Raw genomic sequence first — 25034 nt, forward strand, 5'->3', positions numbered from 1 at the left:
TACAGTTATGCACTGTAGAACAGATAAGGAAGCTGAGCTCTGAGGAAGACAACACCATCCTACCCCAACCCTCCACCCCGCTGGATTTCATGGCAGGGGATGATGAGGTGGGGTGGGGACACATATTTGTTCAATAGGAAGATTTCCCTTTGTCTGTTTTTCTTCTTGAACCATACCAGTAAACAGTTTCAAAGAACACCAGCTACTACTGCCAAGAGAGTAGGCAAAGAAGAGCGGCTTGTAGAGGAAGCACCTTGGTGGCTGGCTGAAGTTTATCATAAGTACATTCCTGTGTCAGTGAGGAAAAAAAAACCTCTCTAGGGAAGCAAGTTGGGAGTGTGCTGAACCGGTGGACAGGAAGCAAAGAACAGAGGGAAAACGTTTCAACATAAACTATTGTTAAGGTGGTGGTGGTGGAGGGGGGAGAGCCTGAACTATAATTGGACACAGTAAATTGAACTTGAAAACGAATACAAAAAGGTAATGGGGAAATAAAAAAAAAATTCACCACCACAGAATCACCAGCTCTCGGAGTGTGCTTATGCCTAAGGATTTCTCTTGATTTTAAAAGATTGTCCCACTGTTTTCTTCCTGCATCCACCATTCAGAGTCTTAAAAATTTCCCTGTTTGGATTACAGTTCCCAGAATCCCTTAGTCAGCATGTTGAATCAAGAATTCTGGGAGTTGTACTCTGCAGCCAGCCTCTAGTTGGTACACCATGCTAGCTGTTGCCCTGTTTCCAAGATCATGCAGTGGGCAAGGGAAGGCAGATTGCCCATGATAAACAACCTATTTCTCCAAAGCCCTACCTCCTTCATAACCATGATGCCTAGGGCCTTTCCACCACTTCCGCCACTGCACACACTGGCATAATAAAGTAGGCTTATTGCATCAATAGGATCCAGCCCTCTCAAAAGTAAAGTTCTGCAGTGATTACTTGGACAGGCATGCTTGCTTACTGCTTTAGATGTCTTTTCATGGAAGGTTCCAGCCATGTTTTGGGAGCAGTTGGCTGCAGTCCTCTCTAGTAGCAGACCTACCCACTATTTCTTGTTTAGCAGAATGGCACACCACTATCACCATTTCTCCTCCTCCTCCTCCATTTTATTTATACACCATTCTTTGCTGAAATTTGAGACTCACTTATGTCTGCATGAGAAAGGAAAACACCAGGGGGCTTTTTGATACCATACAATTATCCCATTATGATTCCACATTTACTGTCATGACTGCATCATGTGTAATCCTGGGATTTGTAGTTTTGTTCATTCTAATTCCTTATCAAACTAGGGTGCCTAAGATTCCATATGATGCAGCCATGGCAACTGAAACGGAATCACAGTCCTATAACCAAGCACAGTGTGTGAAAGGGCCCTTTGTTACTTAACACTGTAAGGATGGAAACCTTGCTCATTGGGTAGGTGCTCTTTAGCCTGCTGTCTTCAGTGATTATCTCCCCTTGTAAAACATTCCTCACAATGTTTAGGAATGGGGAAATGCTCTATATCTAGAATAAAATCAATCTTTCTTTTCCTTCCTTCCTTCCTTCCTTCCTTCCTTCCTTCCTTCCTTCCTTCCTTCCCAATGTTTATAAATTACTTTTTATCACAACTTTTCAGGGCAGTGAGGAATATTCTATTTAAAAGCAAACAGTAGAAATGCAATGATAGAATCATAGGATCATAGAATCATAGAGTTGGAAGAGACCACTAGGGCCATCCAGTCCAACACCCTGCCATGCAGGAACTTTCAATCAAAGCATACCTGACAGGTGGCCAATCAGCCTCTGTTTAATAATAATAATAATAATAATAATAATAATAATTTGTTTTATTTATATACCGCTATTCCAAAGATCATAGCGGTGAACAGCAAGTCAGCTAATTAGCAAGTAAACTAATTTGCCCCCAACAGTCTGGGTACTCATTTTAGCGACCTCGGAAGGATGCAAGCCTGAGTCGAGCTTGGGCCCTTTTGCTGGTCTTGAACTCGCAACCTTGTGGTTTCGAGTGAATGGCTGCAGTACAGGCATTTAACCACTGCACCACCAAGACCTCCAAAGAGGGAGACTCCACTACACTCTGAGGGAGTGTGTTCCACTGTTGTACAGCCCTTACTGTCAGGAGGTTCTTCATAATGTTGAAGTGGAATCTCTTTTCTTGCAGCTTGCCTCCATTGTTCCAGGTCTTGTTCTCCAGAGCAGCAGAAAACAAGCTTGGTCCCTCCTCAATATGACATTCCTTCAAATATTTAAACAGGGCTATCATATCACCTTTTAACCTTCTCTTCTCCAGGTTGAACACCCCCAGCTCCCTAAGTCGTTCCTCATAGGGCATGGTTTCCAGACCCTTCACCGTTTTAGTCGCTTTCCTTTAAACACGCTCGTTTCTCTACATCCTTTTTGAATTGTGGTGCCCAGAACTGGACACAGTATTCCAGATGGGGCCTGACCAAAGTAGAATAGAGTGGCACTATGACTTCCCTTGATCTAGACACTATACTTCTGTTGATGCAGCCTAAAATTGAATTTGGCTTTTTAGCTGTCGCATCCCATGATAAAATGATAAAGGGAAATGAAACTCATAGAACATACCAATGCAGGCCATTTAGGGTCATCTTTGAGGGAAAAAAATGTTTTTTAACCCCCTGGGAACCAAAGTGCAAAGGTTGCACTTTGCCCAATAATATCTTAGGACATGGGCAGGCTGGTACGTGCACCAAGCTGTTTCAGACTTTATAGGTATGCAGCTTGAACTGGGTCCAAGTGCAAAAAAGCAAGCAGGTCAGTTCCTTTAGGACTGGTGTAATACACTTCTTACTACCTACAGCTGATAATATTTTAGCAGCTGCATTCTTTGCTAATTCAAGTTCCTCGGTCATTTTTGAGGATAGTTTAGGGTAGTCCAATCAGGAGTAGCAATCTTATTATTATTATTAACCTTTATTTATAAAGCACTGTAAATGTACACAGCGCTGTACATACAATCTTTTTAATTAGACGGTTCCCTGCCCTCAGGCTTACAATCTAAAAAGACATGACATAAAAGGAGAAGGGAAAGGTGGTGGGGTTAGTAGGCTAATACATATAAAGTACATAGCAATACAGGAAGTGGTTCGATGAAACAGGCACCAAAAGAACATCAAATAGCAAGCAACAATTATGCAATGCCTGGGAACGCTTCTCTGAACAGGATGGTCTTCAACTCTGTTTTGAAGCTGGTTAAAGAAGTGATGGCCCTTGCTCGTGAGGGAAGAAGGTTCCAGGAGTGAGGAGCAGTGAGTGAAAAGGGGCGAATCTGGTGGACCTGAGCTAATCCAGCTTTGGCTGATACACCAGCTGCGACCCTGCCTGGACCGGGGGGACCTTGAAACTGTAATACACGCTTTGGTAACCTCTCGATTGGATTTCTGTAATGTGCTCTACATGGGGCAACCCTTGTACCAAACCCAGAAGCTTCAATTAGTGCAGAACATGGCTGCGAGATTGGTTGCTGGATGTTCCAGGGCAGACCATATAACACCTATCCTCAAAGATCTCCATTGGCTGCCTATTCGCTTCCGGGTCCGATACAAGGTGTTGGTAATTACCTATAAAGCCCTAAATGGTTTGGGCCCAGGGTACTTGGAGGACCGCCTCCCCCCATATAATCGGCCCCGCACACTAAGGTCAGCTGGGAAGAATCTGCTGAAGGTCCCAACTGTGCAATATGTGGTGACCTCGCAAAGGGCCTTTTCCATCTCGGCCCCACAAATGTGGAACAACCTTCCCGACTAGCTCCGTTCCACCACCTCCCTGGATCTTTTCAGAAAGAACCTTAAGACCTTTTTCTTTCACCAAGCTTCCCCGCCATGAGATGTGATATTATGCCCTCTCCCCCTATTGTGTAACGATTTTCACAATGTTTTTGGATCAATTCAACTAAGCTGGCTGTGTAATAGTTTTTAATATGATATTTTTTACATTGTTTTTATTGATATGTATGTATTTTTATGTTGAATTTTAATCTGTAAGCCGCTTTGATCATCGCGGAAAAGCAGGATAAAAATAAAATCTATTATTATTATTATTATTATTATTATTATCATCAGCACAGAACAATACACATGCAAATCACTCCTGCATTCCCAGGCTCACACAGTATATATACATCTAACTTTTTTCCAGGCAAAACATTCTCTGAAGATGCCAGCCATAGATGCTGGTGAAAAGTCAGGAAGAAACTTTTCTGGAACACGGCCACATAGCCCGAAAAACCTACAAAAACTATGATCACAACATCATTTGCTACCTTCTTTGGTCTCTCTCTTTCTCCTTTGGATTGATTTGCAATCCTCACAGTAGCTACAGGGAAATAGATTACCCAGTGTCAATGCATTATTCTGAGCCATCACTGTTGTACTTTTACTTATTTTGTGGTGCCTCGGTCTTAAGTCAGCAAGACCTCTTCACTTTACAAAAGACCTGCTCCCTATAGAATTGAAAACAATCACTATAGATTATCCCCAATTCAGGAAATGGTGTAGTAAAAACTTGTAATAGATGCTCCCAGGCTGCACCCAGACTGAAGAAACAGTCCAGGTTGACACCACTTTAATTGCCATGGCTCATGATATGGAATTCTGAGATTTGCAGTTTTGTGACACATTCAGCCTTCTCTGCCAGAGAACTCTGGTGCCACAGTAAACTACAGAAAGGAGACAGGTAAAGAAGAGGAAAAACAACAAAGGAAGAACATTCAAAGAACAGAAGGGGAAAAGCGGAATGAAAACAGTGTATTCATGTGATTCTCTCTCTTGTGAACTTCATTTGAAAGCATCTATTTTAGCAGACCTAGATTTTCAATTTTAAGGGAAGTTTGGTGAAGTGGCCAAGGGCCTACCCATGATTATTTCTTCCCTGTGGAGCTTGTAAAGTTACTTTGTGAAAGCAATTTGTTACGTAACGTATTACAAAGCCTCAAAAATGATTCATGACCATTCGTGTTGCAAATACTTAAAAAAACAAACACAGAACTTATTCTTCATTTCCTAGATACCACAGAGCCTTTAACTTGGTTGTTTTATACTTACCATTAACTTACCAAGGAAGTACTTACATATCCCTCAACCAACATGCCTGTCCTTGTCAATCAGACATAGATGAAATAGCTGCATAGGTGCTTCTCTATTACCTGTTCTACAAGGACATCAGCATTTGTATATATTACCCCAACTTTAGTAGCTTTTACAAGCAGATCTGATAATTCCTACTGTATCATCCATCTTTCAGAGTTCATTAATGAAAATTACTCTTATGGTGACAAAAGTTTATGTTCTAGATTCTGCTGCTCAAATACAGGTGGCCATACTCTCTTGATAAGTTTATCAGAAGCAGCAGATGCCACTGGGTTCCTTACTAAGAAACTTACATTTTTGGCATTGTCTGTATATATGTTAGAATTTGTCTAAACTTGTAATTTGTACCTATTCATTTTATTCTTATTTTTCTCACTGCAGAGGCTGGGCTGTGACCATAATAAAACTACAACATCATTGTCCTTGCTTTAAAAAACAAACAAACAAACCAGCCTTGAGATTGAGAAGTAAATGGTGATGGTGATAATTGAAAGCATATCTGAAAATGGCTAGAAATGCATTTAAAATGTAACTAGCAACTCATTAAGTCACAAGTAACACTCTTACTTTTTACATTACTTTGTAAAAGCACCATTATTGTGCTTTTGTTACAAAAAAGGACAATGTGTTATGGGTAACTGGTGCACATATGTTCATTATTTTCATGTTCATCTTCTCCATCACTACAGCTACTTCTATCATCACTTCTTCTCTTATGGTCCCTACAGTTCCAAGAATTCCATAGCATTGAGCCATGACAATGAAAGTGGTGTCAAACTGGATTATTTCTTCAGTCCAGGTGAAGCCTAGGAGCATCTATTACCACTTTTTACTGCACCATTATAGGCTTTCAGAGAAAAACCTGGATCCAGGAATATTTCCAAGCTGCACATTTACATTGTTCTTTCAGTCTATACAGTCTTCATACTCAGTTTCTGGGCCTAAGAACCACCTATTCACAAGGTTTCTGATTCAGTATCAGTTTACTTGGCTTCATTCAGCCTTCTATCAAGTCCAGCCATCAATTCTGTGATTCTTCTAACTGAGTTGCCAAAGCAAACAGGTATCATCACCATTTTGATGACAACTCATTCCAGGCCCTCTAGTGACTTTGCCCAGTGGTCTCTCTGTCTCTGTCTCTGTCTCTGTCTCTCTTTCTCTCTCTCTCTCTCTCTCACACACACACCCATATCGAAACATCCAGGGCAGGGGAGAAAAGCTTCCCAGGTCTGAGAAGCAAACCACACAAGTGGAGAAAATAAAGAATGAGCAGTATGACTAGGGATCTAAAAAAACTCTATTCATCTTATTTCATTCACCAGATCCTACCTGCATTTTCTCACCATCCTTTCTTTTTATTGGGTTGAAAGACTTTGTGCTTTCCTCCCATAACAAACTTCACAGTTTTAACAATGAACATTTGTGCAATTTATCTAATTTATACAATGTTTTACGTTGACTAATGTCAGATTGGATTTCTGCTCTGACAATTAAGGGGCTTGACAAACTGTCCAGAGGGATGCCACAACAGCCAAACCACATAGCATCAATGAGTGCACCATTGGCACACTGTCACATGTCAATGATGATAGAGTGCTGCTGTGACATGATGCTGCGCCGTGCTTCATGGCAGCCCCCATAGGGATGGGAGGCTGCCTTGATGGTGGCATCTGTATGGACTAGGGTTTGGGAGTGTGCAGTCGCTGCATGCTCCCGAACCCTAGAATCAGCACCAGATCAGCGTTTCCCGCCCATTTGTACCTGGCCTTGGTTTACACTTTGGTGGTTGCACTGGGGCTGATGTTTGATGGCTGTACCTTGAAAGTAAAATAAATTATGGTGTGTGGGTGTGGGGAGGAATGAATTTGGCAAATAAAACTGACATATGAAAATGAATCAATTAATCAAATCAAATCAAAACAGAAGCATTATATCACTGTGACCTCTACACCACAATCTGTAGAGTTGGTCCAAAAAGATACCATAACTACTGGTATCAAAATCCACTTATTTAGGAACATCAACATGCTCACATTCCCCCTATCTTTTCCCAAATAGAGCTGCTCATCAGGTTAATTCTGTCAGGGCAATCAAAGTTGTTTCTGTAACAAAACAAAACCTAAACCTGAATTGCATTGGTTTGCAATGTGTTAACCAAATGTACCTGGAAATGAGTTGCCACCACCTTTTCTGAGATAATTCCTGAAAATGACAATAGTTACCAAATCACTAGGGTGCAAAGAAAATTCTTAAAGAGTGACCACCCAATGACCTCTTTCAAGGTAGTCATTAAAATCGCCTCTTCTCTTAAAGAGTCCTTAATTGCCCTCATTTAATTAATCTATTCATTCAGTTTTTCCCCAAGCCTAGCCACTTATCAGGATGAACAAGGATGGAAGCTGTTGAACACCCTCCCCACTCCCCCAGAACTCTGTCCATGTTATCAGGTTGTATCAACTGAAACTGACCCCATAAAATTGGGTTAGATAGTGCTCTGGACACCTCCCCAGAAAATGCATGCAGGGTATTTCAAAGGAAAGCTTTTAAGCTATATTTATATTCTGCCTTTCCACCAATGAGCTCAAGGCAAAATATAAGTAACATATCATGCAAATTTGTTGCAGCAGTTCTCAAGGGGAGGGGGGTTGGGTTCCACTACAATCACAGTACATCAGATATTAATAGCTTATCCACTTGCTAGAAAAAAAGCTGCTTGACCAGACGTTAGTGACAAACATAATATCTTTCCTCAACATTTAGGGGAATTTCAGCAGACAAGCAACTTAATCTGTTGAAAACAAATAAATAAAACCTGGATAATTTCTTTCTCCATCTGTCTGTCTATGTTTTTGTTTCTGCCATTGTTATTCTTTAAAAAGAGAGGAGGAGAGAGAGTGGAAAAATATTAACAGGTTTAAAGCACTTCCATGCCTCCAAAAAATCAAAACGAAAAGATCCACTAAAAAAACACACCATTATTTGGGGGGGGGGGGGGAGAAGACACATTCTGATTATTTAATATTCATGCTTTTGATTTTTGCTAGCATAGATAAGACATTTGGGCAACAAATCAATATACATAGTTGATGCCAATGCAGACAATAGGGGGAAATGATAGTACTGATTTGGTGAGGCAGCTGCCAATTACTCATGGAAAAGTCAATAACTGACCACATTCATCCTCTTCACTGCTGAACCAAACAATAGAATTTATGGACAGATCTGCAGCGGCTGGCATATTTATATCTTCTATTCCAGCATTTTGAATTCATGACACTTGCCTTGCACATATATATATATTTAAAAAATGTATGGCATCTATTGAAATGCTAGTGGTATGACAACTGGTGATGCAGGCTTAAGATAATAGGTGATCTGGATCACATTTCCAAGAGGGGCTCTGGCTGAAATGTGACAAATTTATGTATACAAGGGATCAGTTTTCAAACTTGTTAAACTAAATTACTAGAGTTTAGAGCCTTGACTGGACGGGGTGGGGGAGAGACTGAATATCTAAAGTCGACCCTCTATATCTATGGGTTCAGCATCCACAGATTCAACTATTCACAGCTTGAAAACACTAAAACACAACAAAACAAAAACAACAATTTCTAAAAAGCAAACCTTGATTGTGAGGTCCATTTCTGCTTTTTAAAAATGAGTAAACCTCCTCAAGTCAGAAATGACTTGGAAGATACACAACAACAACTGTTGCGCAATGGGGATACAAACAATGTGGGGGGGGGGGGCAACAGCTAGCCTGATCCTTTCCCTGTTGTAAAGGAATGTTTTGTTCAGAGAAGCCTTTGCCAGCTAAGATTAATGTCAAAGCCTTTGTCAATTCAGCTTAATGTCAATTGAAATGATATACTTTAGTTGTGTTTTTAATCTGTTCTATATTTTAATTTAATTGATTTGATTTGATTTCAACATGGTTAGTCATGTAATGTCTACTTTTGGATAGAAAATCAGGATATAAATCCAACAAACAAACTTGGATCTCATTGAAATCAAAGGACAAATTAGCCTCATGTCATAAGTCCCATTGTTTTTGTTGGGAACTATATGCAGCTTGATTTTGTTCTAAATCATGGCAGACAGTTCTTTACAAGGAGAAAAGATGCAATGAGATTGCATGTGTCCTTTAAAAAAAAAAGCAAGTAAGGCAACACCACAAATTATATTGCTGCCTCATACATACTGTAAAAAAGCACTCACTGATGATTGCCCATGTGGAGATATTTCCTGAAAAAGAGAAGGCACTCTCTCTCATCTGATGATCTCATATAGCACCTAGCTTATACTGTTAGATGATGATGTCAACCTTATTATAGAATCTAAGTAAGCTAAACTACTTCTGGAAAATAGACTGGGCCCTGAAAATAGAGAAATCCCTGGTTTAAAAACAATGTGTATATTACATCTGTTTCTAGACATGAATCCATATTAGTATGTTGCAGCAAAAACAAGAGTATCTTGTAGTGTCTGAAAAACTGGAACTTTTATTGTACAATATGCATTCATTGAATGGAGTCCATTTGCATGTGAAAGTAGATTTTGATCCAGGAATGCTGATGCCATAATAAGAACATTCGTTTTTAAAAAGTGCCTAAGCATGTTTCTATTTCCAGCGTTGTGAATGTTCTATTGATTTTGAGTGAGCACACATTATCTCCAGGCTCACTTCTGTAGTCTTTTTGAAGTGTTGTTTTGTTCAGACTCCTAATTTGCTTAGTGTCTAACTTTTTTGTTTTCTAAATCCTCAGAAACTCTAATGGATACTCGTACAGCCACAGCTGAACTTGGCTGGACAGCAAACCCACCTTCAGGGGTGAGTGGATACCAAATACTTGTCTTTTTAATGTGTTCAGTTGGTGTTTGAAAGTAATGGTGGAGAGGACTTTCTTATTTTTATTATAAGGTGAAATAATAGTGAGAGAGAGGTGCAAGAAAGGAGATGGAAAAGGGAAGAGAGCTGCTCCATGCTATTTTGCTGCCAGAGGCAGAGAAGAAAATGATACCAGCCCAAATCAAGCTGCATAATAGCCTAGTTTAATTAAGGGCTAATTACATGTTTAAAATACTCCTCATTACAGTTGAATAGAATATGATCTGGCCATACATAATTCAAAGGAGTTCAGGCTTTTTGTGGGTGCCACCTGCCCAAACTTCCTTAAATTCAATGAGAAAAGACTTTGCCATTTTTTACCTGAGTAGCCACGGAAATTCACAGAAATCTGCATTATCACACATGTGGCTGTCCATCTGCTTATCATGCATTTAGATGGATGTGCATTTTCAGCAGAGGGCGGGTGAATAGATGCAAATTTGTGCAGGAAAGTGAATAAAATTAGTCATTAATGCTAATGTATGAAAATGCACACCAATCCGTGTAGTACACTTATGTATGTAGATTAGCCCTAAGTTATTTTGTCATCGGAGGCAGAAAATGCCACAAGTATCTCTTCTTGTGCCTGACAGTAAAAAACTGAACAATAGATTAATGACACCATTCTGTCTTTCATGACACCCCAAAGCTGTTGACCCAGGCAGCTTCTTCAGTGTAACTAATGTTAAGGCCACCCTTAATGTTTGTGCACTCACATATGTATGAAATATCTTTGTGCTGAACTGGATGAAACACTTAAACTTTGTCAGTTTCAACCCAAACAGTGGTAAAATTGGCATGCTTCCTTTTATGCGAACAAACCTATGTATATTTTTCTATCAGCAGGGCTCTTATAATGAGTGGAGTGTTTGTTATTGTTCCTTCCAGTCAGTTATGAATCATAAAAACAACCTTATTATTTGAGGATTGGCTCATGCTTTTTTTTCCATTAAAAAAACCCCACAATCCCAAACACCCAGAAGCTGAGGTCTGCTAAGGACAGTGATAATGAAACATTCCAAGTAACAGAAATGTTGGAAAACTGACTCATGGATCACAGTCATCAGGAGCGTAAATGTTATTCCTCCTTCCCTACACCCCTTGGTGAAAAAAGCTGAGAATTAAAAGAAATACCATGTGCTCTGTGGATTTCCAAGCAGTAATAATACCACTCTTGGTAAGTTCTCCAGCTGTGTATAGTAGTATGATTTGGCAAGAAATGGCTGACATTTTATTGCTAGGCTTGGCTGCTGTATGGAGTTGATGCTGCCACCTTTGAAGCCTACCTCTTGACCCTTAGGGACAGGTTGGATGCTGCCTCTTACATTTTCAGTAAACTCCAGCACAGTGATCTTTCCTCAGTGTAGGAAGTTGGCTACATTAAACATTTTTATTTTTTTTTAATTTTTTAAAATTTAAATTTAAAATTTCATTTTTTAATTTTTTAAATTTTTTTCAAAAAATATTCTTTTTAAAAATATTATTTTAAAAATTTTCTTTAAAAACATTACATTTTAACCAAATCTTCACCATGTATAAGTACTGTAAATATATTTTGCTTATGCATATGGTATTGTAATTTGAAGGTATAGTTTTAATTTTGCTACTTGTGTATGTCGCAACTATTAGCATTACATTCAGTGGTATCTGGGAATTATGATTTATGAGTAACATTGGTGCCAAAAAAAATTACTAAGGATTCTGTATGGTGTGAAATGGGAGGAGGAGGTCAATGAGGGGGGGTGACACCATGGATGACTGCATTGGATGACGCCACTGTCTAGACCTGGGAAGAATTAGAGACTCATAGAGAAGAAACCACATGGGCTATCCAGTTCAACGCCCTGCCATTCAGGAATATACAATCAAAGCACTCCCAACTTATGGCCATCCAGCCTGTGTTAAAAAAGCTCCAAAGAAGGAGACACAGGTCCTCTTCATACCAGCCATTAAGGCCGGCCTGGGGGTGGAGTCAGGGCATCGCCTCCAGATGATGAATGCCCTGACTCCGCCCCCAGAACACCATGACACCGCATGCTGCTCCACATGGCGCACAGCATCATGCCTCTCCTCTGGTGCTGCATCCGTATGATACAGTATTGAAGGAGTGTTGTGACGTTGCGGCAACATGGCTATGGAGCCCTTTCCAGGGCTTATGTGGCTCCTTTTTGCTCCCTGGAAAGTGTGAATCAGGGCCACAGCACGTGGTTGCCATGGCCCCGATCTGGTTAGGAAAGGGGCATCTTTCTTCAGGGCAGTTTGTTGAGCCCCTCACATTCCAAGGCAGCATATTACACTGTCAGAACAGTTCTTACTGTCAGGTAGTTCCTCCTAATGTTTAGGTGGAATTTCATTTTCAGTAGTTTGAATCCATTGCTCCATGTCCTAGTTTCTGAAGCAACAGAAAACAAGCTTGCTGTACCTTCAATAAGGTATCCCTTCAGGTATTTAAACATGGTTGCCATGTCATCTTTTAACCTTCTCTTCTTCAGGCTAAATATGCTCAGCTTCCTAAATCAATTATTATAGGGCATGGTTTCCAGACTTATCACCATTATGATCGTCCTCCTCTGGACACACTCCACCTTGTCAATATACTTTTTAAATTGCAGTGCCTAGAACTGTGAATAGTATTCCAGGTAAGGTCTGACCAAAGCAGAATAGAATTCCCTCAATCTAGTCACTCCACTCCTATTGATGCAGCCTAGGGTCACACCGTTGGCTTATGTTTAGCTTGTGGGCTGCTAAGATTCCTAAATCTTTTCACATGCATTGTTTTCATGCCAGGTGTCACCCATCCTATATCTGTGCATTTCATTTTCTTTGCCTAAATATAGTACCTTGTGTTTCTCCCTCTTAACATTCTTTTTGTTAGTTTTGACCCAGCATTCTCACGTGTTGCTGGGGGTGGTGATGTAAGAAGTTTTTAACAGATTGATCCTGCACAGTAAAATCAGTAAAAAGCCATATAGAATTGCATTGTCACTGGCAGAGTGGACGGTTGGCAGGCATATCTAAGATAGATAGTCTCTCTATTGTAAGATTTATTGATAAAATGTTCCATGCATCCATGCTCCCATGATGGTACTGCCCTTGGAACAGTCCTTCTAAGAATATCTTAAGCTGTTTTCTTTCCTGGTTCTTGGGTGAGGAGTCATACATGTGGTGTTGGAGGAAATTCTAGTCAGGAATCTAAACATGCATCCTGTTCTTGACTGGGCGACACCTCTCTCAGAAATCCCGGAGATCTGTTCATCCCAAGGAATATTCATTTAAGGCTGCCTAGCATTTTCCACATGACAGAGTGCCATAAACCAATTGCTGTTGTTTTTCCTGTCCCTTTTGTTCTGGGAAGTTTGCCTTGGCTATTGCTTTGGTTTATTATGTAGCTGTCCATGTGGAAAGGATTCATGCTTGTCTGTGATTTGCCATGTTTTTTTGGCACAATGTATCTGCTGCAAAGTATGAGTTGGCTCATATCTGTCTGGATTGGTTTCATAGAGGCCTGCTGCCCTCATAAGAAAAGAGCCAAGACCTGCCCTTTCCACCTGGACTGCTGCCAGCTTCTAGGTGAATTGAGCAGGCATAAGTCAATGTTTAGCACTCCTTCCCTCCATGCCTCTCATACACTCTCTACCTAAAGGATTATAATTAGGAAGCATTAGCAGGCTCAAAGCAGCTTTCGTACCTGAACACCATTCATAATTGCACTCAGCAGTGCTCTTTGCTGGCTATTAATGTCAGTTTGGTGAAGTAATGAGGAACAAACCACCTTCAGGCACTTAAAACTTCTTCTTGGTACAATGGGAGTATTTGAAGAATGGGAGCATAAAATAACCTGGCTCACATTCCACTGACAGAAAAAGTGATCAACAAAGACAGGGACAGGTGCACAGGAAAAAGATCACTTAGAAAGATGGTCGCTGGCTTATTAGGTAGGTTTAAATAGGTGACAGAGGGCTAGCTAGAGAAAGAAAGATGCTGTACTGGAGATTATTGTTTCATCAAAGAATGGAAAGACCAAAGAGACAGATAGCTCTTGTGTCAAAAAGATGTAGAGGAAAGCTCATAGCAAAAATTGAAAATAGCTTGTGTTAATTGATCTTCGGAAAGATTTTCTTTTCTCTGTATAAATTTGAAGCACATTGAAAGCTGTGGCTGATTGTTACTGTAACAAGGCTTCATTTTGCTGCAATACTTCACTCCTTTGGGCCAGTTTGTACATGATTTCTCTGCAGAAGTGCCTTGGAGTTATTTTTATGGGGGGGGGGGAATAAATGGTGAATGGAAAATGGATTGGAATGGAGAATTCTCATGGATGTGGCCGGGGAGGGGGGGGGATTCTTCTAGCAGGGTATTAAATTGTCATCTTTCTCCATAGCAATCATACACCAGAGAACTCTGGTGAAAAGGAAGCCATTGGCCTGTTACAGACTGCCAAAATAAAGCTGCTTCGGGTCTCTTTGGAGGTATGCTATTTAAATGATGCACCAAAGCTGCACTCCAGTGCTTAGGAATGGAGTGTGGCTTTGGTGCGACCTCCGGACTCTTAGGACCCATGCATCATTTAAATAGCATACCTCCAAAGAGACCCAAAGCAGCTTTATTTTGGCAGTCTGTAACAGGCCATTGTGCTTAAATCAACCCTCTATTTATTATTTGATTGGTTTGCTTAAAACCAGTCATATGATATCTGTGGGAGTCTATGCCAAAGAAGAGAGAGAACACTGTTTCTCAATCTTTGGTTTTCTGTATGTTTTGGGCTACAGTATTCATTTAGCCCCATCTAGCATGACCAATGATAAGGGATTGTAGAAGTTGTAGCCCAAAACATTTGGAGGACCAAAAGTCATTTGTTAAGCCCTGGTTTCCCACAGCATTAGGTTACCCAACAAGCCCATACTTTGCATGGGAATGAATCCCAAAAGTCTCTACAGCAGAGGTGCAGAACTTCATTCCCCCCCGCCCTTGCCCAATGGTGCTGGGATCTAACTCCTATCTGTGCCAATCAGCATAGACAATGTTTGTTTATGATGGAAACTGTAGTTTAACAACATCTGGAGACACAAGGTCTCTGTTCTTGGTGTACATTATGATCAAAACAACTTTATCCGAAGGACTCTTCCAGACTTCTCTGAAAAAAGCACGAGCTTTTGTGATATTGCTACTTGACTTTTGCTGGAGTTTGTCAGCTGTTATCCCCTCTGTACCCACATGATCCATTTTTTGAAGTGATTTGTAGCAATTTCCCTTCCAATTAAATCACATTAAAACAGCAGCCAAACATTAAACCTTGTCTTCCAAAATAGCTGCTGCAGTGGAACATGGTGACCTTCTAGAGGAGTTTAAAATGGCAGCGTGAAACCCTGTGGGCTCTGGAGCACATTCATCCCTGTTCTTTATGCTCTGAAGGAACCTGGGCCTTGTCTTCACTAGCCAGAATATTCTGGGCTGTCCCCAGAGTATTTTGGCCCTGAATTGCCCCATTGCTTGTGTTCTCTCCGCAGCAACAATGGGTGGCTGCCTTCCTACATGATCCCAATTTGTTGCCCAGTGCCATCACTGAGGTCACAAGACGCCCATCTATGTGATTGACACTGGATGTCTAGTTCTGACCTTAGAGAAACTCACACCCACAGCAGTGGCACCCAGCATCTGGCAGGGACCACATGAGAAGGTAGGCTGCCTGTCGTCACTACAGAGAGTGCCCAAAACCTGGAGTGAATGGTAAGGTTTTAAAATTCAGGTTAAGGGAAAGAAAGGCTGAATCTGGTGTGGAGATTATGAAAACAGTCTGCACCCAATTTGAGGTTTTGGATGCAGTGAGCCCAGGTAATTGGAGTAAATAACCCATGTATACAAGCCATCTTGATTTACTTTAATGTGTGTCTCTTTGCATCGTTTATGACTTTGCTATGTGACCTGCTTAGGAGAACTAACATAATTTCCTTGCCCACTACTTGAGGGGGGAAAACATAACAAAAGATTAGTGATATGAAACAGAATTTATTGTTGCTATCTCAGAGAAAGAAATTGCCAGGAAAATACGTAATCAGTGGATGGCAAGGAACTATGTGAATGCAGACAAAAGACAGAGCAGGTGGATAGATAAATATGGTATCTAGTGACAAACATATGGATAGGCAGACAGATACCATGCACAGTCAGGGGCTGCAGAGGAAGAGAATAAAGATGAGTTTGAAGGCAAAGCAGATAGGAAGGCAGATGGATGATATACAGAAAGGAGACAGGTAAAGAAGAGGAAAAACAACAAAGGAAGAAAATTCAAAGAACAGAAGGGAAAAAGCGGAATGAAAACAGCGCATTCATGTGATTCGCTCTCTTGTGAACTTCATTTGAAAGCATCTATTTTAGCAGACCTAGATTTTCAATTTTAAGGGAAGTTTGGTGAAGTGGCCAAGGGCCTACCCATGATTATTTCTTCCCTGTGGAGCTTGTAAAGTTACTTTGTGAAAGCAATTTGTTACGTAACGTATTACAAAGCCTCAAAAATGATTCATGACCATTCGTGTTGCAAATACTTAAAAAAAACAAACACAGAACTTATTCTTCATTTCCTAGATACCACAGAGCCTTTAACTTGGTTGTTTTATACTTACCATTAACTTACCAAGGAAGTACTTACATATCCCTCAACCAACATGCCTGTCCTTGTCAATCAGACATAGATGAAATAGCTGCATAGGTGCTTCTCTATTACCTGTTCTACAAGGACATCAGCATTTGTATATATTACCCCAACTTTAGTAGCTTTTACAAGCAGATCTGATAATTCCTACTGTATCATCCATCTTTCAGAGTTCATTAATGAAAATTACTCTTATGGTGACAAAAGTTTATGTTCTAGATTCTGCTGCTCAAATACAGGTGGCCATACTCTCTTGATAAGTTTATCAGAAGCAGCAGATGCCACTGGGTTCCTTACTAAGAAACTTACATTTTTGGCATTGTCTGTATATATGTTAGAATTTGTCTAGACTTGTAATTTGTACCTATTCATTTTATTCTTATTTTTCTCACTGCAGAGGCTGGGCTGTGACCATAATAAAACTACAACATCATTGTCCTTGCTTTAAAAAACAAACAAACAAACCAGCCTTGAGATTGAGAAGTAAATGGTGATGGTGATAATTGAAAGCATATCTGAAAATGGCTAGAAATGCATTTAAAATGTAACTAGCAACTCATTAAGCCACAAGTAACACTCTTACTTTTTACATTACTTTGTAAATGCACTATTATTGTGCTTTTGTTACAAAAAAGGACAATGTGTTATGGGTAACTGGTGCACATATGTTCATTATTTTCATGTTCATCTTCTTCATCACTACAGCTACTTCTATCATCACTTCTTCTCTTATAGTCCCTATCCTCCAACTGTCTTGATTTGGCAGGGACAGTCCCAGTTAGTCCTCTGTCATCCCACTGTTCAGACCTTTTAACATGTCCCAGTTTCTCTTCCCTCCTTCCATTTCCCCCTTTGTTCTCAGCTCATTTCAATTGCTGCAAGCAGGTTTTGAAGTGAAAAAGTAGTTTGCACTCAATTAACTCAGTGTGATGAGAGGCAGAGGCAGTGGCAGCAAACTTCAGTATGTACAGTTCAATCGACCCTTAGAAAATAGCCTGTGGGCTGTTGCATCTCTCCCTCTCTCTCTGAGCTGCTGTTAGTGAGCAGGGTTTGTAGGAGGTGGGTGGGTGAGGAGAAAGTAACAGTAAACCAAACATTCACATAGATTCTCTCATGAAAACAAAACTTATGAACGTTTGGATCAGTTCTAAAAAATGAGAAAATATAAATATTTAATTTTTCTTATTGAATATTTTCGTAAAAAAAGAAGCATGTACAGGTAAAATTTTTGAACATGTACAAATTGATAAATGAATATAATACAGGAAAAATGGGAGAAAAATGTACGGACATATGCAAAAATGGAAAATGGTACAAGAAAGATTTTGATAAAGATTTATTCAGGGAAACATATCCACATAGTAAGGAAACATATACTATAATTCATTGTGTCAATTTTGCTACAAAAACAAGGAAGAGTGCTATAATAGTTACAGAAAGAAAAAGAAAATACCGTGGAATGCCAAAGGAAAAAGCTAATGAAATATGCAGTTTATGAGCAGAAAAATAGAAGTTAATGTAAGAATGCTGAAAGGTTCAAAAAAATATCAGCTCAGTTAACAAAGAATGAACAAGAGTATCTATTAAATGTGAAACATAGTCAGTGTGTGTCAATAAAACTTTATAGACCTTGGAAAGAGAAGAATAAGGCAAAAATTAAAGAGCGTGACAATAACAAAGGACAAATGAAAAGTAAAAAAATTAAAACCTGGTCACATGATGCATATTTATTTGGAAGTACATCTCACTGAATTCATTAGGATAGGTTATTGAGAAGCCATGCATTAAATTTACTGCTTTAATGTTCCAGTCCATAGTTCAAAGCACAGTTAGTGCAAATAGGTCAATTGCAACAAAAATGGTCTCAGGTGCATAAACTTTTGCAGACAATAAGTCTGAACAGTCATAACATGGGAGAAATAGAAGGATCACATGTAGCACCCCATGGCACTATTAGGGCTTCATGTTTATTTATCTGAGAAAGATATTAGAATAATGTTGTCAATAGCAAAAGAGACCGAATAAAGAATAAAGAGCAGGTGTGTGTGTGTGAATGAATGAATGGTGTGTGTGCCCACGCTCACAATGAATGCTCAAATGAGGTTTTAATTATATCCTGTGAAAGCAGCCATGCTCCATTCTGTTCTTGTTTGCTCAGAAGAAAGTTCCATTAGGATGTTCTCTCAAGTATGTGTACATAGCATTACGACCATAATTAATTACTTTGGATAGAGGTGCATTGTTTTTCAGAGCACTCTAGTCTTCTTCTTTGCTTTCTGTAATATTTTGGCAAAACTAGTTTACCCACTCAGCTTATATAAATATTTATGATAAGAATCAGAATAATTAGAATTTTAAGGAAAGAAGACATAAATATAATGCAGCCTCAACTCAATGAGTTTTGAATCAACAGACGTTTGGTAATAAGAAAGGAAAAAAGCTTCTAATCTGGCCTGGTTTGAACTTAACACATGCTACGCCTTCACTATCCTAGTCTTTATGTTCAACAATAAGCCAGGAAGTTTTCAGTTAACTGTAGTTTTCCATGAAGTTATAGGTGGCCAATCTATTTGATTCCCATTTTGTCAAGGGTGGGCAATGTGGGGACTGAATGCATTTGCCATGGGTCCATATTTGCCATTCAAATGTGTGATATGACACAGATACTAACTCTGTGAATGATCCATTTATCCTCTGCTGTTTTTGAAAAATGAGTAATTTTTAATGTTAAATAGTTCAGGGGTCCCCTGCAATCTGTTTATAAGGTAAAGCACTAGCCTTGGAGGTTTCCAGAGTGGCAACTGACTTTCTTTTTTGTTACTAGAAGAGGTAGTCCATTTAGGCTGAAGGGATTGGGGGCCGCAAAAACAGTTGCAGGGGTCTTGTGTGGTCTAAAAGTACTTTGCCCACACTTGCATTTGACTCAACAGAGTGAAAGAACCCCTGTCTGTTTCTTAATGTACACCATCAGTCACAACTTGAGAAAATTACTTTTTGAGATAACCTCTCCCAGTATCTCCCAGCCAACATGCACAGTGTTGCAGTCCATTCTTCCTTTCCTCAGTACTGTCGCCAATCATGGTGACATAGAGAGCCCCATTATGGTACACCATCCAAGGACCCAGGAAGAGATCTTTCCTATCACCTCTTATTGAATCCTTAAAAAAAAAAAAAAAAGGGGGGGGGGGAGATGACCAGAATTAATTCTGTTTGCATTCTACCACAAATAGGGTTGTATTTCACAGTGGTGGGCAGGACTTTCCCGCCTCCTGGGGGGCGTGCCCGGTCCCGCCCCGCCCTCCCCCCCATTCCCAGGTAGCTGCCCGACTCTGAGCTCCCAGGGTTGCTGCCTCCCTTTGCTACAGTGCTGAGCAAGAGGGCTGGAGCAGCAGCACGACTGAACCTAGCAGGGGGCGGGGTCTGCTGCTCTGCCCTGCCCCTATTGGCCAGCCCCTCTGCTTCCTTATTTGGCATGCTCCAATGTCCAAGCAGGGAGGGCTTTGCACTCAGGCAAGCTGCTTCCCCTCATCTCTTTCTCTTTCCACTCCTTCTCCTTGTTATTCCGTTTTTTCCCAGCAGAGAAGGGTGCCGAGCATCCTGATGTTGGGTAGCTCCGCCTGCAAAGGCTCCTGGAGGCAGGACAAAGTTTAAACAGAGGCCCGGGGCCCAACCCCGCCTCCATGGGCGGAGCGACCCCCAGAGACCTCAGTCTTCTTCCTGCCTAGCTCCTGGTAGGACGCATCTCCCAGCTTCTTAGAAGATCCTCCATTGGCTCCCCCAGACTTGGCCTGGCTTACACCTACCTTTGCTTTTCTCTCCTTCGCTCTTTAAAAAAAAAAAAAAAAAAAAAAAAAAAACCTTTCCTTCCTCCTTTTCCTCCTTTCCGCTCTGCCTTTCTCCTTTCCTTATGGCCAGCGAGGAAGAGGCCAGGCCAGGGGGCGAGCAGGCTCCCACTCAGCCCAGGCAAGCCCCGGCTTCGCCGGAAGCGCGCCCAGGGGCTCTGACCCCGGATGGAGGAGGAGAAGTGGGAGCCGGGCCGCACCGGGCTGAGGGAGGTCCCTCACAGACCGATGCAGGGCCCAGGGCACCACCGCCGACCCGGCCAGGGTTGGAGGCTGGAGAGCCCTTACCGCCACCGCGACGGACGCCAGGGGAGGAGGTAAGCCAACCCCTCCTGCCCAGCTTTGCTCTCTGGGGCCTCCCCAGGGAGCCGGGGACCGCAGACTCCTCTGTGCTCCCCCAAAGAACGAGCGACGGCGGCGCTCCGCGGGGCCAGCCTAGCGGAGCGCAGGGCTGGGGCGCCGGCCCCTTTGTTCCTCCGCTCGTCCCCCCCCTCCTCGGGTGGCCAGGCCCTTTCCTCCAGGGCCCCTCCGCAGCCGGAGGCCCAGCGACCGGGACCGCAGGCGGCGCAAACGGCCCCTTTTCCCCCCAGTGGGGGTTCCCTTGGGTCCCCCTCGCCCACCAGGGGTGGTTTGGGATGGGAGGGCCCAACATCTGGCACCCGGCGGGCGCCAGCGGTTGCGCGGTCGGCCCTAGCGGCGGAGACCACGTGGGCCAAGATGGGGGCCGCCATCTTGGCCATGCGGTCGGGGATGGCGGCCGCCATCTTGATGACCCGGAAGTGGGGTCAGGAGACCGCGCGGCCCTCTATGGGGGCCGCCACGCTAGGGGCGACCATGAAGGGGGGCCGCTAGGCCATGCGGCGCCTAATGGGGGCCGCCATACTGGCGACTCGGGCCGCGAGTTGGCCAAACAGGCCGAAGCCATGCCTCCCCGGGGCCAGCGGGGAGAACTATCTTGCCACTCCTCATCCAATTCCGCCTATCATGGGTCCCCTCGGGAGTCCACGTCCCCAGATGACCTTGGGTTACAAAGCCCCCTAGACTCCCAGGTCCAAGCCCAAGCCGCCAGATCCAGAGGATCGCAGAGACGGGGTTCACAGTCGGATTCAGATTCCGACGGATCTCAGGACTTTCGCCCCCCAGCCAAAAGGGCCCGATATGCAGCCCAATCCAACAGCCGGGCTCGATCTTCCTCACCCCACTCCTCGGAGGACGAGGGTCCCCCGGCCAGCATAGACTCTGCGGCCTCAGAATCCGAGGAGGGAGAGCTTTCACAGGACGAGGGAGACTCGACCAGTGACGCCCCCATGTCTTCGCGACTCCTCAAGTCAGAGGACTATCCAGCATTAATAAAGAAAACAATCAAAACCCTGGGCATCGCCTTACCACCCCCATCTGCCCCTGCTCTGGACTCAGATCTCCCCAGGGTGGGAGAAGATCTTTTCCCTGCTCCAGTCACCACGGTTCAGGAACTTCCATGCCCCTTCAACATCATGCAGGTTGTGAGGGACGAATGGAAGACACCAGCAGCATCGAGACCCAACCACAGCGCAATTCGGAAGCAGTACATCCTTCAGCGGGCAGTCATGGATAGTCTAAAGGTCCCCCTAGTGGATGCCCCGGTGTCTGCCCTCGTCTCCTCGACAGTTTTCATCAGGGATGGCGAGGACACGCTTAGAAACCCTGAAGACCGAAGGGCCGAGGGGGCACTCAAGAAAGCACACGAAGCCAATTCGGTAGCCATCAGGGCAGCCACTACAGTCTCTCTAGCGATGCGCGCATCGCTACAGTGGACCAAGGAGTTGCTGGAGCTACTGCCCCATGCAGACACCAAGATCCGACAAACCATCAACAAGATCACCAAAGCGTTGGCTCTCGGGGCAGATGGCACCCTGGACTGTGTACAACAGTGCGCCAGGGCCCAGGCGGCGACACTAGCAGTGCGACGACAGCTATGGCTCAAAAATTGGCAGGTGGACGCTAGGTCCAAACAAAACTTGGCCTTCACTCCCTTCTTAGGGACTAAATTGTTCGGCGAATCCCTCGAACCAGTGCTGGTAGAGGGCAAGGATAAAAAGAAAACCTTGCCCTCGTCAAGAAAGAAAGATGACAAGAGACAGTTCAGGAACCGGTCTTCCTTTCGATCGTCACGGTCCTTCTCTCCCTTTCAGTCTCAGACCAGAGACTCCAGGTCCACCAAGCCCAGATGGGGCGACAACAAATTCAACAAGCGAAATCGCCCTCCCTTCTCCCCCAAGAAAGGAGGAGGCTCCAAATCCACCTCCAAAAATCAACAGTCATGACGGTGCCCCTCCAGTAGGAGGCAGACTCCAGGGATTCGCAGGGGTTTGGGAGGGATCCACGACGGACAAGTGGGTCCTCGACACCATCCGCAGGGGATACAGGATAGAGTTTCATCGCACTCCCCCCAACATGTTCATACCCTCTCCCAAGTCCAGCGACCCCATCAAACATCGCCTCCTGCTGGAAGCCATCGATCGTCTACTCGCCATTCAGGCCATCGAACCTGTGCCAGATGCTCAAAGAGGCCAAGGGTGCTACTCCACTTTCTTCCTGGTACCAAAGAAAAATGGAACTTGGAGGGCTATCCTAAACCTGCGACCAGTCAACCGCTTTGTCCGCAAGAAGAAATTCAGGATGGAAACCCTCAAAACCATTCTGGACAGCCTTCGCCACAAAGACTTTCTCTCTTCTCTAGACCTACAAGATGCCTATCTTCATATTCTGATTCACCCATCCTCCCGGTGTTTCCTACGCTTCAGATATGGCAGGCGCCACTTCCAATACAGGGCCCTCCCCTTTGGGCTTTCTTCGTCGCCCAGAATTTTCACCAAAGTCATGGTAGCCCTTGTCGCCCACTGGAGGACTCAACGTCTCCATGTTCACCCTTACCTGGACGACCTCCTGATCAGGGCCCCCTCAAGGACTCAAGCCATCCAGGACACCGCCACCATACTCAGGTCCCTGGAGGACCATGGCTTCCTGATCAATCTGGAAAAGAGCTCCATTCACCCCAGCCAAACGATCATCCACCTAGGAGCCCTAATAGACACAAAGTCGGGGACGGTCCGCCTTCCCCCCGACCGGATCCAGTCCATCCGGACGTCAACGCTACAGGTGCTACGATCGTCTCGTACCAGCCTCCGGTCACTCGCTCACCTACAGGGTCTGATGATCGCAGCGATCGAGTGCCTACCTTGGGCGAGATTCCATGCCAGACCCCTCCAGTGGCTGCTTCTCCCGCACCAAAAGGCCATTGCGCGGAAGAGCCATCGCAAGATACTAGTGCCCAACAGCGTTCGCCAGTCCCTCAGGTGGTGGATAGCCCAAACAGTCTTCAGAGGTCGACCCATTTGGACGGCCGAAAAAGTCCAGATCACCACGGATGCCAGCCTTCGGGGCTGGGGGGCTCACTGCGGACCACTGCTAGCCCAGGGACGGTGGGGCCCGGAGGAACGGTCCCACAGCATCAATTGGCTAGAACTACGAGCGGTCCGCCTAGCCCTCAGGTCCTTCAGCCAGTCAATCCGTCACAAGTCAGTCCTCGTGCGTACAGACAACATCACCGCCAAGGCACACATAAACCGGCAAGGCGGCACAAGATCACGGTCCCTCATGACGGAAGCCCAGTCCCTGCTATCGTGGGCAGAGGCCAATCTGTTGTCCCTAGAGGCCGAACACTTGCAGGGACAGCTCAACACCACAGCAGATTGGCTGAGTCGAACCGACATAGACCAGGGAGAGTGGAGCCTTCACCCGGAAGTCTTCCAGTCCATAATAGAGACGATGGGCCGCCCGGTCCTGGACCTGTTCGCGTCCCCTGCCAACGCCAAGACTCCCAGGTTCTTCTCAAGGTTCAAGACCCAAGGGGCAGAAAACTTCGACGCCCTAAACTGCCGCTGGCCAGAAGGTCTCCTATACGCCTTCCCTCCAGTCCCGCTGCTGTCTCGCCTCCTGTCCAAGATTCGAACGTCGGAATCGGAGGTCATCCTCATAGCGCCAGCCTGGCCGAGACGTCCCTGGTTCTCGGAGATTCTCAGCCAGGCGATACAGAGTCTTCCTCTCTCAGCCAGACCAGACCTACTGACCCAGGGTCAGGTACATCACCCAGATCCCACCTGGCTTCAGCTTCACGCGTGGAAATTGAGAGGAACATGCTAACCGGCTATGGCTACTCCTCTGAGGTGATCGAGTCCATTCTGGCATCGAGGCGCCCATCCACCATGAAGATCTATGAGTACACCTTCAGGGCGTTTAGGAGATGGTGTAAGAGAAAAAAGAAGGACTTCATTAAAGTCTCTGTTGCTACGTTACTCCAATTTCTCCAAGACGGCTTTGGCCAGGGCCTCCGACCTAACACAATAAAGAGACAGGTGGCAGCAATCACCTCGATACTGCCCCACGAACGGGCCGCTACGATATCACACCATCCTCACATTAGGAGATTACTCAAGGGGGTCTCCAACAGGGCGCCCCCGACAAGACATCGATTCCCGTCTTGGGACCTACACAAGATTC

General features: G+C 43.8%; 1 protein-coding gene across 2 annotated transcripts in view; it reads left to right on the top strand.

The window, feature by feature from the left end:
* EPHB1 (EPH receptor B1) overlaps nucleotides 1-25034 on the top strand; it is a 493034-nt gene that overhangs the window by 139904 nt on the left and 328096 nt on the right. For both annotated transcript variants that reach the window (XM_089509381.1, XM_089509382.1), the window contains exon 2: nucleotides 9883-9947. In XM_089509381.1, the coding sequence (XP_089365507.1) occupies nucleotides 9883-9947 (65 nt within the window). The remainder of the gene's footprint in view (nucleotides 1-9882; nucleotides 9948-25034) is intronic.

This window comes from Sceloporus occidentalis, unplaced genomic scaffold (genome assembly GCF_023333645.1).
Source record: "Sceloporus occidentalis isolate IW3139 unplaced genomic scaffold, rSceOcc1.0.p SCAF_2, whole genome shotgun sequence".
NCBI lineage: Eukaryota > Metazoa > Chordata > Lepidosauria > Squamata > Phrynosomatidae > Sceloporus > Sceloporus occidentalis.